The sequence below is a fragment of the Misgurnus anguillicaudatus genome, chromosome 2 (genome assembly GCF_027580225.2).
Source record: "Misgurnus anguillicaudatus chromosome 2, ASM2758022v2, whole genome shotgun sequence".
Taxonomy (NCBI): Eukaryota; Metazoa; Chordata; class Actinopteri; order Cypriniformes; family Cobitidae; genus Misgurnus; species Misgurnus anguillicaudatus.
In genome coordinates, this window is record NC_073338.2 from 11070304 (window position 1) to 11089183 (window position 18880).

The window sequence follows — 18880 nt, forward strand, 5'->3', positions numbered from 1 at the left end:
ATTCCATCCTTTCTTCAGCAGAACACAAACATTATTTTTTTGGTGGATTTGAGTTCTTTCTTGGGGTTCATATTGAGTCACTTATAGGGACAGCATTTCAATTAAAAATTATTTGTGTTCAGCTAAAGAAAGTCATCCTGTAAATCTGGGATGGCATAAAGGTGAGAATATTTTTAAAGAATTTTGAACACTTCATATAATGGCTGCTTCTTCCACACAACAAATACAGATGCATACATGACATCAGCAGCTCCATTGACATGAAAGAGAGCAGCCAATAGGAAATATAATATAATGAAGGGTGATGCAAGATGTTTGTACGTGTAGGGTAGCAGATGCTGCAAGTCATGGGCCACATGTGTAAACACAGACATCCATCAGCATCAGAAGTTTATTGAAATGATTTAGTGAAGGTGACTGTACATTATTCACGTGAAAGAACTACACATAAGCATTAGAAAGCAATTTCTTATCATTGGGTAATAAACCAAGTGATTTGTTCAAGTTAAATTCACCCAGTCATTCATCTACGTCTCATTCCAATCATTATAACCAAATCCAGAGTGCCCTTTCCTATTATTTGTATCGTATCACGCCAGGATTGAGCTCAATGATGAATCTTACTGCTTCAGAAGACTTCACAAATCATGGACTTACTTTATGATCCTTTTCATTTCGATTAGGAAATCTCTTTTTATATTTCTTTGCGTCCTACAAAAGTAAGTTATGTTTGGAATGACACAAGGGTGAAGAAACAAATGTATTAAAATTAAATGCCTGCAAAGTCTTTTGTACATCAAGTCATCATAAATCAAACTCTCTATCAACGTCTACACAGACCTCGAGCGGAGGTATATTGCCAATGTGTTTTTCAAAGTGCATTATGGGAAGCAACGCTCCCCTCTGTGGCCTCTTAGTGTCTTGATGAATGTTCTAGATGTCAGATTATTTAAGCAGTTTAGGTACATTCATAGAGGTCATGGCTGTCATGGTCGTCATGGTCATGGTCGGCACCGTGATGTCTCTGAAGACGGGCTGAGAATTGGAGGATGTGGATGGTTTGTTTTGGTTCAGAGTCTCAATGATCATCTGCCTCATCTCGCGACTGGCATCACCACGGACAGCCAATAAGGCCACAATGTGCTCCTCTCTAATAAAGGGAGAGAAAGAAGTCGTCTCAATGTCAAAGTAGTGTGGTACTGGGTTATGGGATTGCATTTATAAAACAAAAAAAATGATCATCTGATGTCTAACCTGATGTCAGGATACTTGGACACCAAAGTTGACACCTCCAGGTAGAGCAGCGCGGGGTCTGTCAATTTAAAGACCTCTGCGATCGATGAGATGGAATCACACAGTCGGTCCGTCTCCTCCCCCTGTACACAAACAAACGCCATTTAATGTCATCTCTTCCACAAGCGACTGATGCTGTCAAGTCACATTTATTTATATAGCACTTTTCACAATGATTCATTGCTTCAAAGCAGTTTTACAAGGCGAAGAAAAATAAAACAGAAAATAGGGAAATTACACATACCACAAAAAAAAAAAAGTGTTTTAAATATATAAATGAATTTTAAAATATATTTAGTTTTAACATGCATATATTACCATATAATGTATTTCAGGGGCAACAAACGAATTTCCTAAATTTTACAACCCATACGGCAAAAAATATATTATTGTATAACTTATTTTGAACTTAAATTATTGTATATTGTATGTATAACATATATTTTCAACTGCAAAAATAAACTATGGCCAATATGTGCTGAAATATATTTTGAAATATACAAAAAAAAAATGGCCAATATGTGCTGAAATATATTTTGAAATATACAAAAAAAATGGCCAATATGTGCTGAAATATATTTTGAAATATACAAAAAAAAAACGGCCAATATGTGCTGAAATATATTTTGAAATATACAAAAAATGGCCAATATGTGCTGAAATATATTTTGAAATATACAAAAAAAATGGCCAATATGTGCTGAAATATATTTTGAAGTATACAAAAAACGGCCAATACGTGCTGAAATATATTTTGAAGTATACAAAAAATGGCCAATACGTGCTGAAATATATTTTGAAATATACAAAAAAAATGGCCAATATGTGCTGAAATATATTTTGAAATATACAAAAAAAATGGCCAATATGTGCTGAAATATATTTTGAAGTATACAAAAAAAATGGCCAATATGTGCTGAAATATATTTTGAAATATACAAAAAAAATGGCCAATACGTGCTGAAATATATTTTGAAATATACAAAAAAAACGGCCAATACGTGCTGAAATATATTTTGAAGTATACAAAAAACGGCCAATACGTGCTGAAATATATTTTGAAATATACAAAAAAACGGCCAATACGTGCTGAAATATATTTTGAAATATACAAAAAAAATGGCCAATATGTGCTGAAATATATTTTGAAATATACAAAAAAAATGGCCAATACGTGCTGAAATATATTTTGAAATATACAAAAAAAACGGCCAATACGTGCTGAAATATATTTTGAAGTATACAAAAAACGGCCAATACGTGCTGAAATATATTTTGAAATATACAAAAAACGGCCAATACGTGCTGAAATATATTTTGAAATATACAAAAAAAACGGCCAATACGTGCTGAAATATATTTTGAAGTATACAAAAAACGGCCAATACGTGCTGAAATATATTTTGAAATATACAAAAAACGGCCAATACGTGCTGAAATATATTTTGAAGTATACAAAAAACGGCCAATACGTGCTGAAATATATTTTGAAATATACAAAAAAAATGGCCAATATGTGCTGAAATATATTTTGAAATATACAAAAAAAACGGCCAATACGTGCTGAAATATATTTTGAAGTATACAAAAAACGGCCAATACGTGCTGAAATATATTTTGAAATATACAAAAAACGGCCAATACGTGCTGAAATATATTTTGAAGTATACAAAAAACGGCCAATACGTGCTGAAATATATTTTGAAGTATACAAAAAACGGCCAATACGTGCTGAAATATATTTTGAAGTATACAAAAAACGGCCAATACGTGCTGAAATATATTTTGAAGTATACAAAAAACGGCCAATACGTGCTGAAATATATTTTGAAGTATACAAAAAACGGCCAATACGTGCTGAAATATATTTTGAAGTATACAAAAAATGGCCAATACGTGCTGAAATATATTTTGAAGTATACAAAAAACGGCCAATACGTGCTGAAATATATTTTGAAGTATACAAAAAACGGCCAATACGTGCTGAAATATATTTTGAAGTATACAAAAAACGGCCAATACGTGCTGAAATATATTTTGAAGTATACAAAAAACGGCCAATACGTGCTGAAATATATTTTGAAGTATACAAAAAACGGCCAATACGTGCTGAAATATATTTTGAAATATACAAAAAACGGCCAATACGTGCTGAAATATATTTTGAAGTATACAAAAAATGGCCAATACGTGCTGAAATATATTTTGAAGTATACAAAAAACGGCCAATACGTGCTGAAATATATTTTGAAATATACAAAAAACGGCCAATACGTGCTGAAATATATTTTGAAGTATACAAAAAACGGCCAATACGTGCTGAAATATATTTTGAAGTATACAAAAAACGGCCAATACGTGCTGAAATATATTTTGAAATATACAAAAAACGGCCAATACGTGCTGAAATATATTTTGAAGTATACAAAAAACGGCCAATACGTGCTGAAATATATTTTGAAGTATACAAAAAACGGCCAATACGTGCTGAAATATATTTTGAAGTATACAAAAAACGGCCAATACGTGCTGAAATATATTTTGAAGTATACAAAAAACGGCCAATACGTGCTGAAATATATTTTGAAGTATACAAAAAACGGCCAATACGTGCTGAAATATATTTTGAAGTATACAAAAAACGGCCAATACGTGCTGAAATATATTTTGAAGTATACAAAAAACGGCCAATACGTGCTGAAATATATTTTGAAATATACAAAAAATGGCCAATACGTGCTGAAATATATTTTGAAGTATACAAAAAACGGCCAATACGTGCTGAAATATATTTTGAAATATACAAAAAACGGCCAATACGTGCTGAAATATATTTTGAAGTATACAAAAAACGGCCAATACGTGCTGAAATATATTTTGAAGTATACAAAAAACGGCCAATACGTGCTGAAATATATTTTGAAGTATACAAAAAACGGCCAATACGTGCTGAAATATATTTTGAAGTATACAAAAAACGGCCAATACGTGCTGAAATATATTTTGAAGTATACAAAAAACGGCCAATACGTGCTGAAATATATTTTGAAATATACAAAAAACGGCCAATATGTGCTGAAATATATTTTGAAATATACAAAAAATGGCCAATACGTGCTGAAATATATTTTGAAGTATACAAAAAACGGCCAATACGTGCTGAAATATATTTTGAAATATACAAAAAACGGCCAATATGTGCTGAAATATATTTTGAAATATACAAAAAAAAAATGGCCAATATGTGCTGAAATATATTTTGAAATATACAAAAAAAAATGGCCAATATGTGCTGAAATATATTTTGAAATATACAAAAAAAAATGGCCAATATGTGCTGAAATATATTTTGAAATATACAAAAAAAATGGCCAATATGTGCTGAAATATATTTTGAAATATACAAAAAATGGCCGATATGTGCCGAAATAGATTTTGAAATATACAAAAAATTGCCGATATGTGCCGAAATATATTTTGAAATATACAAAAAAATTGCCGATATGTGCCGAAATATATTTTGAAAAATACAATAAATGGCCAATATGTGCTGAAATATATTTTGAAGTATACAAAAAACGGCCAATACGTGCTGAAATATATTTTGAAGTATACAAAAAATGGCCAATACGTGCTGAAATATATTTTGAAGTATACAAAAAAATGGCCGATATGTTCCGAAATATATTTTGAAATATACAAAAAAATGGCCGATATGTGCCGAAATATATTTTGAAACATACAAAAAAATGGCCAATATGTGCTGAAATATATTTTGAAGTATACAAAAAACGGCCAATATGTGCTGAAATATATTTTGAAATATACAAAAAAATGGCCAATATGTGCTGAAATATATTTTGAAGTATACAAAAAAATGGCCAATATGTGCTGAAATATATTTTGAAATATACAAAAAAATGGCCAATATGTGCTGAAATATATTTTGAAGTATACAAAAAAATGGCCAATATGTGCTGAAATATATTTTGAAATATACAAAAAATGGCCAATATGTGCTGAAATATATTTTGAAATATACAAAAAAACGGCCAATACGTGCTGAAATATATTTTGAAGTATACAAAAAAATGGCCAATATGTGCTGAAATATATTTTGAAGTATACAAAAAAACGGCCAATATGTGCTGAAATATATTTTGAAATATACAAAAAAATGGCCAATATGTGCTGAAATATATTTTGAAATATACAAAAAATGGCCAATATGTGCTGAAATATATTTTGAAATATACAAAAAAACGGCCAATACGTGCTGAAATATATTTTGAAGTATACAAAAAACGGCCAATACGTGCTGAAATATATTTTGAAGTATACAAAAAACGGCCAATACGTGCTGAAATATATTTTGAAGTATACAAAAAACGGCCAATACGTGCTGAAATATATTTTGAAGTATACAAAAAACGGCCAATACGTGCTGAAATATATTTTGAAGTATACAAAAAATGGCCAATACGTGCTGAAATATATTTTGAAATATACAAAAAAAATGGCCAATACGTGCTGAAATATATTTTGAAGTATACAAAAAACGGCCAATACGTGCTGAAATATATTTTGAAGTATACAAAAAATGGCCAATACGTGCTGAAATATATTTTGAAATATACAAAAAAAATGGCCAATACGTGCTGAAATATATTTTGAAATATACAAAAAAAATGGCCAATACGTGCTGAAATATATTTTGAAATATACAAAAAAAATGGCCAATACGTGCTGAAATATATTTTGAAGTATACAAAAAATGGCCAATACGTGCTGAAATATATTTTGAAGTATACAAAAAATGGCCAATACGTGCTGAAATATATTTTGAAATATACAAAAAAAATGGCCAATACGTGCTGAAATATATTTTGAAATATACAAAAAAAACGGCCAATACGTGCTGAAATATATTTTGAAATATACAAAAAAAACGGCCAATACGTGCTGAAATATATTTTGAAATATACAAAAAACGGCCAATACGTGCTGAAATATATTTTGAAATATACAAAAAACGGCCAATACGTGCTGAAATATATTTTGAAGTATACAAAAAATGGCCAATACGTGCTGAAATATATTTTGAAGTATACAAAAAACGGCCAATACGTGCTGAAATATATTTTGAAATATACAAAAAAAATGGCCAATACGTGCTGAAATATATTTTGAAATATACAAAAAACGGCCAATACGTGCTGAAATATATTTTGAAGTATACAAAAAACGGCCAATACGTGCTGAAATATATTTTGAAATATACAAAAAATGGCCAATACGTGCTGAAATATATTTTGAAATATACAAAAAATGGCCAATACGTGCTGAAATATATTTTGAAATATACAAAAAATGGCCAATACGTGCTGAAATATATTTTGAAATATACAAAAAAATGGCCAATATGTGCTGAAATATATTTTGAAATATACAAAAAAATGGCCAATACGTGCTGAAATATATTTTGAAATATACAAAAAACGGCCAATACGTGCTGAAATATATTTTGAAGTATACAAAAAACGGCCAATATGTGCTGAAATATATTTTGAAATATACAAAAAAATGGCCAATATGTGCTGAAATATATTTTGAAGTATACAAAAAAATGGCCAATATGTGCTGAAATATATTTTGAAATATACAAAAAAATGGCCAATATGTGCTGAAATATATTTTGAAGTATACAAAAAAATGGCCAATATGTGCTGAAATATATTTTGAAGTATACAAAAAAATGGCCAATATGTGCTGAAATATATTTTGAAATATACAAAAAAATGGCCAATATGTGCTGAAATATATTTTGAAATATACAAAAAAATGGCCAATATGTGCTGAAATATATTTTGAAATATACAAAAAAATGGCCAATATGTGCTGAAATATATTTTGAAGTATACAAAAAAACGGCCAATATGTGCTGAAATATATTTTGAAATATACAAAAAAATGGCCAATATGTGCTGAAATATATTTTGAAATATACAAAAAATGGCCAATATGTGCTGAAATATATTTTGAAATATACAAAAAAACGGCCAATACGTGCTGAAATATATTTTGAAGTATACAAAAAACGGCCAATACGTGCTGAAATATATTTTGAAGTATACAAAAAACGGCCAATACGTGCTGAAATATATTTTGAAGTATACAAAAAACGGCCAATACGTGCTGAAATATATTTTGAAGTATACAAAAAACGGCCAATACGTGCTGAAATATATTTTGAAGTATACAAAAAATGGCCAATACGTGCTGAAATATATTTTGAAATATACAAAAAAAATGGCCAATACGTGCTGAAATATATTTTGAAGTATACAAAAAACGGCCAATACGTGCTGAAATATATTTTGAAGTATACAAAAAATGGCCAATACGTGCTGAAATATATTTTGAAATATACAAAAAAAATGGCCAATACGTGCTGAAATATATTTTGAAATATACAAAAAAAATGGCCAATACGTGCTGAAATATATTTTGAAATATACAAAAAATGGCCAATACGTGCTGAAATATATTTTGAAATATACAAAAAAAATGGCCAATACGTGCTGAAATATATTTTGAAATATACAAAAAAAACGGCCAATACGTGCTGAAATATATTTTGAAATATACAAAAAAAACGGCCAATACGTGCTGAAATATATTTTGAAATATACAAAAAACGGCCAATACGTGCTGAAATATATTTTGAAATATACAAAAAACGGCCAATACGTGCTGAAATATATTTTGAAGTATACAAAAAACGGCCAATACGTGCTGAAATATATTTTGAAATATACAAAAAAAATGGCCAATACGTGCTGAAATATATTTTGAAATATACAAAAAAAATGGCCAATACGTGCTGAAATATATTTTGAAATATACAAAAAACATGGCCAATACGTGCTGAAATATATTTTGAAGTATACAAAAAACGGCCAATACGTGCTGAAATATATTTTGAAATATACAAAAAATGGCCAATACGTGCTGAAATATATTTTGAAATATACAAAAAATGGCCAATACGTGCTGAAATATATTTTGAAATATACAAAAAAAACGGCCAATACGTGCTGAAATATATTTTGAAATATACAAAAAACGGCCAATACGTGCTGAAATATATTTTGAAATATACAAAAAACGGCCAATACGTGCTGAAATATATTTTGAAGTATACAAAAAACGGCCAATACGTGCTGAAATATATTTTGAAGTATACAAAAAACGGCCAATACGTGCTGAAATATATTTTGAAGTATACAAAAAACGGCCAATACGTGCTGAAATATATTTTGAAGTATACAAAAAACGGCCAATACGTGCTGAAATATATTTTGAAGTATACAAAAAACGGCCAATACGTGCTGAAATATATTTTGAAATATACAAAAAATGGCCAATACGTGCTGAAATATATTTTGAAGTATACAAAAAACTGCCAATACGTGCTGAAATATATTTTGAAGTATACAAAAAACTGCCAATACGTGCTGAAATATATTTTGAAATATACAAAAAACGGCCAATACGTGCTGAAATATATTTTGAAGTATACAAAAAACGGCCAATACGTGCTGAAATATATTTTGAAGTATACAAAAAACGGCCAATACGTGCTGAAATATATTTTGAAGTATACAAAAAACGGCCAATACGTGCTGAAATATATTTTGAAATATACAAAAAACGGCCAATACGTGCTGAAATATATTTTGAAGTATACAAAAAACGGCCAATACGTGCTGAAATATATTTTGAAATATACAAAAAACGGCCAATACGTGCTGAAATATATTTTGAAGTATACAAAAAACGGCCAATACGTGCTGAAATATATTTTGAAGTATACAAAAAACGGCCAATACGTGCTGAAATATATTTTGAAATATACAAAAAACGGCCAATACGTGCTGAAATATATTTTGAAATATACAAAAAACGGCCAATACGTGCTGAAATATATTTTGAAATATACAAAAAAAAAATGGCCAATATGTGCTGAAATATATTTTGAAATATACAAAAAAAAAATGGCCAATATGTGCTGAAATATATTTTGAAATATACAAAAAAAAATGGCCAATATGTGCTGAAATATATTTTGAAATATACAAAAAAAATGGCCAATATGTGCTGAAATATATTTTGAAATATACAAAAAAAATGGCCAATATGTGCTGAAATAAATTTTGAAATATACAAAAAATGGCCAATATGTGCTGAAATATATTTTGAAATATACAAAAAAATGGCCAATATGTGCTGAAATATATTTTGAAATATACAATAAATGGCCAATACGTGCTGAAATATATTTTGAAGTATACAAAAAACGGCCAATACGTGCTGAAATATATTTTGAAGTATACAAAAAACGGCCAATACGTGCTGAAATATATTTTGAAATATACAAAAAACGGCCAATACGTGCTGAAATATATTTTGAAGTATACAAAAAACGGCCAATACGTGCTGAAATATATTTTGAAATATACAAAAAACGGCCAATATGTGCTGAAATATATTTTGAAGTATACAAAAAATGGCCAATACGTGCTGAAATATATTTTGAAGTATACAAAAAATGGCCAATACGTGCTGAAATATATTTTGAAGTATACAAAAAACGGCCAATATGTGCTGAAATATATTTTGAAGTATACAAAAAATGGCCAATATGTGCTGAAATATATTTTGAAATATACAAAAAATGGCCAATATGTGCTGAAATATATTTTGAAATATACAAAAAATGGCCAATACGTGCTGAAATATATTTTGAAATATACAAAAAATGGCCAATATGTGCTGAAATATATTTTGAAGTATACAAAAAATGGCCAATATGTGCAGAAATATATTTTGAAATATACAAAAAATGGCCAATACGTGCTGAAATATATTTTGAAATATACAAAAAACGGCCAATATGTGCTGAAATATATTTTGAAATATACAAAAAATGGCCAATATGTGCTGAAATATATTTTGAAATATACAAAAAATGGCCAATATGTGCTGAAATATATTTTGAAATATACAAAAAATGGCCAATATGTGCTGAAATATATTTTGAAGTATACAAAAAACGGCCAATATGTGCTGAAATATATTTTGAAATATACAAAAAATGGCCAATATGTGCTGAAATATATTTTGAAATATACAAAAAATGGCCAATATGTGCAGAAATATATTTTGAAATATATAAAAATGGCCAATATGTGCTGAAATATATTTCAAAACATATTTGAAATTATATCTGAAATTTCTGGCAATATATATTTTTGCCGTATGGTTGTATATATAAAAATACACAACAGGACAAATATAGTAAGTATTGTCTTGTGTGACATGTGGTGAGACTCACAGCGGTGAGTTTCCTGAAGAGGAATTTGAATTGCTCCGCCTCTTTATTCATTCTGTCAGCACCCTCCTTCCTCTCATCAGCGTTCTTAAATGAGATGCGCTTCTGCATGATGGCTTTCAGATACTCCACCACCACCCGCCGATGAGCATCACTCGTCATTTCCTGGTGTACACATAACAAATAGTCTCAAATCTGATTGCATAAGCCATATATAAACCATAGTAAAATAACCAGTATGAAACAGACATACTTCATACACTGTAGTATGTGTGCGTGCACCATGAATACATGTCGGTGGTGTTTATTACGGGGTTGCAAAAAGAAAATCGTTTTCTCTATTGGAAAGCAAATATGGATGAAGCCAAAGAACTTATAGTGATAAAGCGCTCCCGCCCATGTATGTCCGAAAAATATTTGCATGGTCTAGTAGTGTGACCACCAAAGCATTAAAGGGACAATAAGTAGTGGTAAAATTGTATTTTGCATTCAAACGAATAGTGCTCTCTAGTGCCTCGCTTTTTCAAATGCGTATTGCAACTACGGTAGCCGTTATGTAATCACTAATCTCCTTGTCCGTTTCAGCTGGTTAACGTTTTCTGAACGAAAACGCGTTGCATTAGGCTAGTGCTTTTTGTCCCTCTCTGCTATTATAGTTTCTCCATATGGCGAAATGACATGGAAGTCTTCTTGGACTTACCCGTTTAATGTAAGTAAAGAGAAGAAATTCTAAGCTTACAAAGTAAAGTCAGATCATCGCCAGAGGTCATTTGACACCAAAGAGGACATATTTATGAATAAAGACATTGATTTTGACTAATAAAATACTTTAAAAACTACACATTGTCCCTTTAAAACGTCAGGTGCTCATGAAAACGCATGAAAGTGTTGGCACTTGACGCCGTTTTTACAGCCGAGGTGCTTTAGTTGCTATGATACTTCTGTTTTGCTTATCTGTTGTTGTACAATGCGCGAGTTGGTGTGTTTTTTTTCCCGCCTCTCCTCTACTGTGATTGGACGACTGAGTAAATAGTGACACTGACGAGCTCTGCATTTTACCCAAAGTCGCAATTGATTCGCAAGGTACTGATGTCATACGCCGTTCGGTCTGTGCACAGGCGCTTGTAAAGCTAACAAGTCAGATCTCCAAATGGCGCCATAACAAAAAAAAAATGTTGATCTTTATGATGATCATCGATGCCACATTCGAGTGCTCGAGTACTCGTGCCTATCCCTACTCACACACGCACGCAGCCAGTTACAAACCAATCCCATTGCAACAATCAGTTTGCAACTGATATTTGGACATCTAACAATGTCAGTGAGCCTCTGAGACTCATACAATCAAAAAACCCAGAAATACTCATTCAGATCTACTCCAAACTGTAATTATAGTCTTGTTATAATGCTGATTTTGCACATTTGTTTGTTATAACAAGTAAAACTCACAGGTGTTGTGCATGCATACCTGATTATAAGGCGTCTTGATTTTGGAAAAGTCATTAAAGTAGTCTTCTACGGTCACACAGATGGTGTCCACCGCATGAGAGCCTGTCAACCACTTCCTGGTCAGGAGCTCATTCAGGTGATGCTGTCCAGAAAACAAAATACAGTCAATATTCAATCCATCTCAACATGTTAACCTCGACCAGCAGAAGACATTAAGCGCGTGTACCTCCAAGTCCAGGAAAACCTCGTCCAGCAGGAACTGACAGCCGTCTTTGGCCACTTCGTTCAGGAGTTTATCAATGGCAGCGTCATTTTGGGTGGGTTCAGTCGACTGGGAATACTTCCTCTTTAGACTATTAATAGACTCCTTAAAACAAACACATTTCATTTGTTACATCTACAGTCAATGTATACATCTGGCAACCTTACAGTGCATTCTTAGCTGAATTACTATTAGCAAAATACTATTGAGGGCGAGTAAATGAGGACTTGACAGATTTAACCTTACTGGTTGAGATACTTACTTAAAGGTTTGGCAGTTGTTGATGATGGCGATCATGTACTGAACGTAGCACTGTGGCTTCTGGCGATCTTTCAGATGCTCGTCCTTATAAACAATAGCCTCCTCTCGGTACCTGCGTGACGGACAGAGCGCCAGTTACTCAACTAGCATCTTAATAACGATTTCTGTCAAATCAAATGGCTCTTATTGAGACCACAGTACCTTACAAGGAATGAGTTCATCTGCTTCAGACAGACTTTTAGCACCTGCTCTTTAAACATCTCGCTGATCTGAGCTGCAACCTGAAGGTTCTGCTCAAACATCTGAACATATGAAGAAGAGCATTTGTGTATAAACCAAAATGTCATTTCAAGCCCAGAAGTAACCTTTTTATAAATTAAACGAGTCATATTTTTGATCTCAATTCTTCAAATGACACTGGTGACTGTTAGCGTAAGACCGGTGTGATGTTCATGCGTTTAATTTTTATTCTGTCAATCATCTTGAATTGTGTTGTTGTTTTTTGAGATGTTGCACCTGGAAGACAATGGCAGGTAAGGTGGTCTGATAGTAGCCGTCCTGGTCGGCCTCAGGCTCCGTCTCTTTCTGCCAATCCTTCTTATCCGTTTCCAGAGCTTTCCGCAGCCAGCCTGTGATGTTCGACTAGACACAATAGGAAAAAAGTAAATACATGTTCAACTAAACAATTGCTAATTTACTGAATTACATTAAAGTTAAATGTAAAAATATGCCATTTTTATTACTTGGGTCAATGACGTGACAGTAATTATTTTGTGTCTGTACGGATAAATAAAATGTAAAGGGTTAAAATTTCAAAATAAATTTGCAGATTTCTTGCATACATTCTCTTTTTTGAGGACCAAGTCTAAAATTTCTGGTTTTATTTCATTTTGACAGAATATTTGGGGGATAACTGCAAAAATGTCAGTGTGGTGTAACCAGTCTGTGTCAATTGGTGTAACTATTATTTTTTAATTAAAATATAAATATATATTCATAAACAAATGGAATAAAATATAATCATTTAGTTTAATGTGTATTTTTACATACATTTTTACATCATTTGTCAAAAATTATTTAGACAGATCTGTTTTCAGCATATGCCAGGACAAATATTACAAAAACGCATTCAAATTTACATTTAGAAATAACTAATAAAATGATATTTCAATTTTTTTTTTGGATGATTACGCTTACCTGCCATCAAGGTAAATAAAAAATGCAATATTTCTCATTCTTTGGCACAATTGACAGTTACACCATTTGACATTTTCAGGTCCATTCAGTCTTAACTTTCATAAAAATGGTGCAAATGTAATTTTTTATTGCATGAAATTAACATAAATACACTATGTGCATTGAAATAAACCTGATGCATGCTTTTAAAGGTGCAGTGTGTAATTTTTAGAAAAATCTCTTGACAGAAATGCAAAGTAATATACAAAACTATATGATCAGGGGTGTATAAAGACCTTTTTATAATGAACCATTATGTTTTTATTACATTAAATTAGACTTTTTTTATCTACATACGCAAGGGTCCCCCCTTACATGGAAGTCGCCATTTTGTGCCGCCATGTTTCTACAGAAGCCCTTAAAGGGGGGGCTTAATGGTATTTCAAGCATTCTGACTTATTAACACAGTTATCGAGTTGTTTCCTCATGCTAAACGTAGGCAAAGTGTCAAAACAGCAGTTGGACGTGTTACAGAGTATTTCTGTGCCGAATGCACTTCGCCAGGGTTCGTACAAGTTTCGGAAAGTTTTTTTCGATTACAGTTCTAACTGACGTTTCAGGGGTTTTCTATACCTATCACTTCTTTATATGGGCTTCCACCGGAAAACTTCCCCCGGAAAACCCCGCCCACCCGTCAATCAGCGAGAGACGCTAGAGCTGCTAACAGCTTATCACGCCACTCAGCCTTGTTTAATTTCAAAAGTCAACAATGGCACACAAGAAGAAGTGTGTTTTTGGATGTAAGGAGAAGAAATCCGGCCTTATGGAAACAATGGATATAGTTTATTATCCAGATTAGCAGCGGAGTTTTGCGTGTGTGTTTGATGCTGTGGATTTTCCCAACCGGGTCATGACGAGTTGCACGCGGTAAGTAAGACTTCTGTCTTATGTTGGAAATAGTCGCGTGCATATTATATAAATGACACGAACATGTAGTGAATCATCAGTTAAAACGGTGTTGTATAGTGTTGCATGACTCGTACTCGCTCCTTCCGCGGTAGTAACTCCTCCTTCTTCATTTTTTCGTACGTTATCGGAAAGATTCGGTAAAGCTAATCTTTCTTTTATAAATCTGATTAAACTAAAGACTCTTCAGAGATATAAAGGATGTCATACTACTCTATAGGTACTCCAGATTAACATCAGAAATGCAGAAACAGCGTGTGTTAGGAACTATATTTTATGGCGTAATAGCACTTTTGGGAGTACTTCGACTCGGCGCAGTAACTCCCTCCCTCTCCTATTATGAGAGGGAGAAGGGGAGCGAACTTTTCAGGCGAGTCGAAGTACTCCCAAAAGTGCTATTACGCAATAAAATATAGTTCCTCTTTTAAAAGCGCTACGTTTTATTTTGTACCACCAAACTTGCTCGTGTAACTACTCGTCTTAAATAGGAAAAACGTTGATGTGTTTGGTCACTTCTAACTTTATCTCTGATTGGTAGCATTGAATGAATGTGGCTAAGCTAAATGCTATCGAAGTGTCGCAGCGCGCTCCAGCGCTTACGTGCACGCACACAGATGATAGAGGGATGTATCAACAATTCTTAGTTAAGGTAATAACATATTTTAATATTGAAAATGAGTAGACTATTCCTTTAACGGACAAACTTTTTTACTAAGTTTACTAAGCCGACCAAGATATGTATTTCCATTGGCGGCTATCGTAGCTTCTCTGTGTGTTTCAAAAGTGAGGGATGAGCAGTGGACTGAGCCTTTGGTTGCAATTTGCAACCTCACCACTAGATGCCGCTAAAATTTACACACTGCACCTTTAAAACAAGTTTACAATTTTTTTGAATTTCTCATCTTGCCGAACCGTTTTTTCACTGACCCAATTATGTCTTAAACGTGTGTACGGGCCTGACTGCTCAAATCAAAGTCTGTAAAATATATTTTGGTTCTAGTGTACATAAACAAATTCATTAAATATAACAACAAAAAGGGTTTTACTTACAGTAAATGTCTTGAGGTATTTGCCCAGCAAATCATCCACCACATGTTCAGGTAACAGCGGCTCCAACTGCTTCAAGTCACATTCGGGCTGAAGATCAGGGTGACCCATCATCTCCACACTGCCGGAGAAAGAATGAGATATCACATTAGGCGTGAGTACCGTGGTACTTAGTTTAACCATACTTGATCAATTCTCAATTTTTTTCCCAAAGATTCATGACAGTTATTTCGTTTGGAGTTTACATCCCAACCACTAGATAGTATTCTTCCCATCTCTAAACTTACACGGTGACAGGAAGTACTACCACAGGAGCACGCCACAAATATTTGCTTAGGTTTGCATATGGTGGTGTGTTCTCAATGACAACTTTCCTAAAATTATATTCTATTATACACTCAGCTAAAGGATTATTAGGAACACCATACCAATACTGTGTTTGACTCCCTTTCGCCTTCAGAACTGCCTTAATTCTACGTGGCATTGATTCAACAATCTTTTTTTAGATATGTTGGCCCATATTGATAGGATAGCATCTTGCAGTTGATGGAGATTTGTGGGATGCACATCCAGGGCAGGAAGCTCCCGTTCCACCACATCCCAAAGATGCTCTATTGGGTTGAGATCTGGTGACTGTGGGGGCCATTTTAGTACAGTGAACTCATTGTCATGTTCAAGAAACCAATTTGAAATGATTCCCACCTTTTATATGTGTTGAGGACCCAGGTGAGAAGAGAAACAATCTCATTGGCCTCCAGATCTTCTGCCGCCAGCTCTTGAACGCGCGCGGACACAGACTTATGATAGAGATCGAGGTACACCTGGAATGTGTTGTAGTGTGGAGGAAAGCACTGCACCATCATGTTCTTCACCACGATCAGATCATCCAACACGTACTTCCTGGTGAGCTCCAACAACCTCACTAGCCACATCTTGTCGGATTCTCGCGTCTCAGACTGCGTGCCCTCGATGCGGGCGCTCACCGTGCCTTCCAAGACTTCGTTCATGCGATTTTTCCAACATTTGGGTCTTCCAGGTGGGATGAACCCCATCTGCTTCTTGCGGTCCAGCATTTTGCGATCGATCTTCTCTTCGCGCTCGATGATTCGAATCACTGACACCAGCATGGTAGGATCGCGCCGCACGGTGACCATGGCGCGCTGGAGGACCATCCAGAGCTGTTTGGAGAGTTCATCCGAAAGGCCCTGAACCTCGCCGAAGTAGCAGCGAATCAGGTTCATGTCGTGGACGTTCTTGCTGTCCATGCGGTACTGCTCGTACATGAGGTCGTCTCGTGAACACTCCAGGTCCATTAGCCTGCGGTGAGCTGGAAGCAGATTGCCCTGTTCGATCAATTCTTGAGTCTCTCGTGCGATCTCAGGAACTGTAGGAATATGCAAAAATACATCATGTAATATATGTACATACACGCAATTATATCATACTGATGACACAACTCACCCGAGAAAATGTTTTTAAGGTTTTCCACAGCAGACGCCAGCTGACTGTGTTGGACCACGGCATCTTTCACATCCTTCAGGCTCTCTATAGTGTTGATGCTCTGCCTCCAGTCCTTACTGACGTCCGCAAGCGAGGTCTGGATGTCCTTCACGTCGCACAGTGCATTGTGCAGCTGCGTGAGGCCTGTTCGTACCCCGTCCAACTGAGACTGAATCGCTGCCTGATGGAGTGATGAAGACAAAGGGTTGCTTTCAGTGAATTCATCGAATGAATGATTGTGCATTTAATGGGCAGACAGACATTAAAAAGAAATCAAAAGTTAAAAATGAAAAGAGGGTTGCCTTTAACCTGGCCTCTACAGATGCTTTCTTGCGCGCCTCTCTGCGTCTGTACTGCTCCACTTTATCCAGCTGATCGGACCGCTGCAGCATCCCGGCGACCCTCTGGACGGCCGTAGCAACAGCCTCTCTGTTCGTCTCCTCCATAGCAACCACTCACAGGATGCAGGGTTAAAGGTACTGTAATGACCCAAACACCAATGTTACTGTATAAGAAATGACACAAACACCAGTAAAACTACACGAATTATTGTATAAGAAATTAGCCAAACACTAGCAAAATGTAAGAAATGACGTAAACACTAGTAAAATGTACTGAACTGACAAGAAATAACTCGAACAAGACATTAACACTAACATGAAACCTGTTTGACTGAGAGCAAGACGCAAATCTGTGAGCATTTGTCTTTTTGTTTGTTGTGGTCGTGGTGTGTGTATATTTATTGTTTGTCAGCTGCGCAACCAGGATAACACGAACAGATGTTTAAATGATACTCGTACATCGGATTGAATACATCTGTTTCGTGAGTTATAATAAAAAAAACACATTGCGTTTATCTGCTAAAAGGCCTCAAGTGACAGATGCTAGGCAGCTAGCTGGATTAGCGTTAGGAAATTTGCTCTCGTGCAAGTCATTAAATGCTATAAACCAAGTAGAATTACTCACCCGGACGCGGTGTTTATTTGATGAATGATGCGTTATTACAAGCTGCTCATTGAAGTTTTCTTTTCAAACGAGTTTATTTACTGTCTGTCATATCAGCTGCGTCTTCCTGGTGCCGCCCCACACTCGGTCAGATGACGACGACGCGGCTGCTCCGAGAACATCAACTGTGCGTCACGCTTTGCGCATTGCGCAGATTTTACGCAATAAAATCTTCTCTGCTTGAATATTATTCAACAACTTTCAGTTTTTCAGGTTATCTTCTTAGAAAGGCATTTAAAAAAATGCACACACACATTTGTTGTAATATTTTCACATTTAAAAAAATATTTTAGTGGTTGGTCAATAAAATAAATCATTGGATCTTTTAGACGTACAAAATGATAAAAGCAATAAATAAAGAATATAAATGAAAACAATGACAAATAACCAAATTACAAAAGACAAATTATGACAGTAAACAAAAATGACAACCTGATTACAAATTATTTTATTTTATTGGAGAAAGTGTGTATTTCATGGTAATACTGCTTAAAATTAGGGCTGGGCATAGATTAATCTAATACAAA

At 33.8% G+C, this 18880-nt stretch overlaps 1 protein-coding gene across 2 annotated transcripts; it reads right to left on the bottom strand.

Annotated features, from left to right (window-relative positions):
- Positions 1 to 373: 373 nt before the first annotated feature.
- On the bottom strand, positions 374 to 18478 carry exoc3 (exocyst complex component 3). 2 transcript variants are annotated; one of them, XM_073872741.1, is made up of 13 exons: positions 18315 to 18478; positions 17651 to 17827; positions 17310 to 17529; positions 16551 to 17232; positions 15852 to 15969; positions 13176 to 13301; positions 12861 to 12961; positions 12660 to 12771; positions 12363 to 12503; positions 12156 to 12278; positions 10691 to 10852; positions 1255 to 1376; positions 374 to 1150 (listed from the first exon to the last, which is right to left on the bottom strand). In XM_073872741.1, the coding sequence occupies exons 2-13, from the start codon at positions 17792 to 17794 to the stop codon at positions 946 to 948; spliced, it is 2256 nt and encodes a 751-aa protein (XP_073728842.1). In that variant the 5' UTR covers positions 17795 to 17827; positions 18315 to 18478; the 3' UTR covers positions 374 to 945. The 2 variants fall into 2 exon arrangements, with proteins under 2 accessions (XP_073728842.1, XP_073728843.1); XM_073872742.1 differs by having other exon boundaries at positions 17651 to 17853; positions 18315 to 18475.
- Positions 18479 to 18880: the final 402 nt, after the last annotated feature.

Excerpts from the sequence above, each read along its gene's own strand:
- exoc3 (XM_073872741.1), bottom strand. The coding sequence starts at position 17,794 with ATGGAGGAGACGAACAGAGAGGCTGTTGCTACGGCCGTCCAGAGGGTC. Across the intron at positions 12,279-12,362 it reads AGGTTTTCCTGGACTTGGAG|CATCACCTGAATGAGCTCCT; the intron begins GTACACGCGCTT and ends TTTTCTGGACAG. Across the intron at positions 10,853-12,155 it reads TCAAGACGCCTTATAATCAG|GAAATGACGAGTGATGCTCA; the intron begins GTATGCATGCAC and ends TGTGTACACCAG.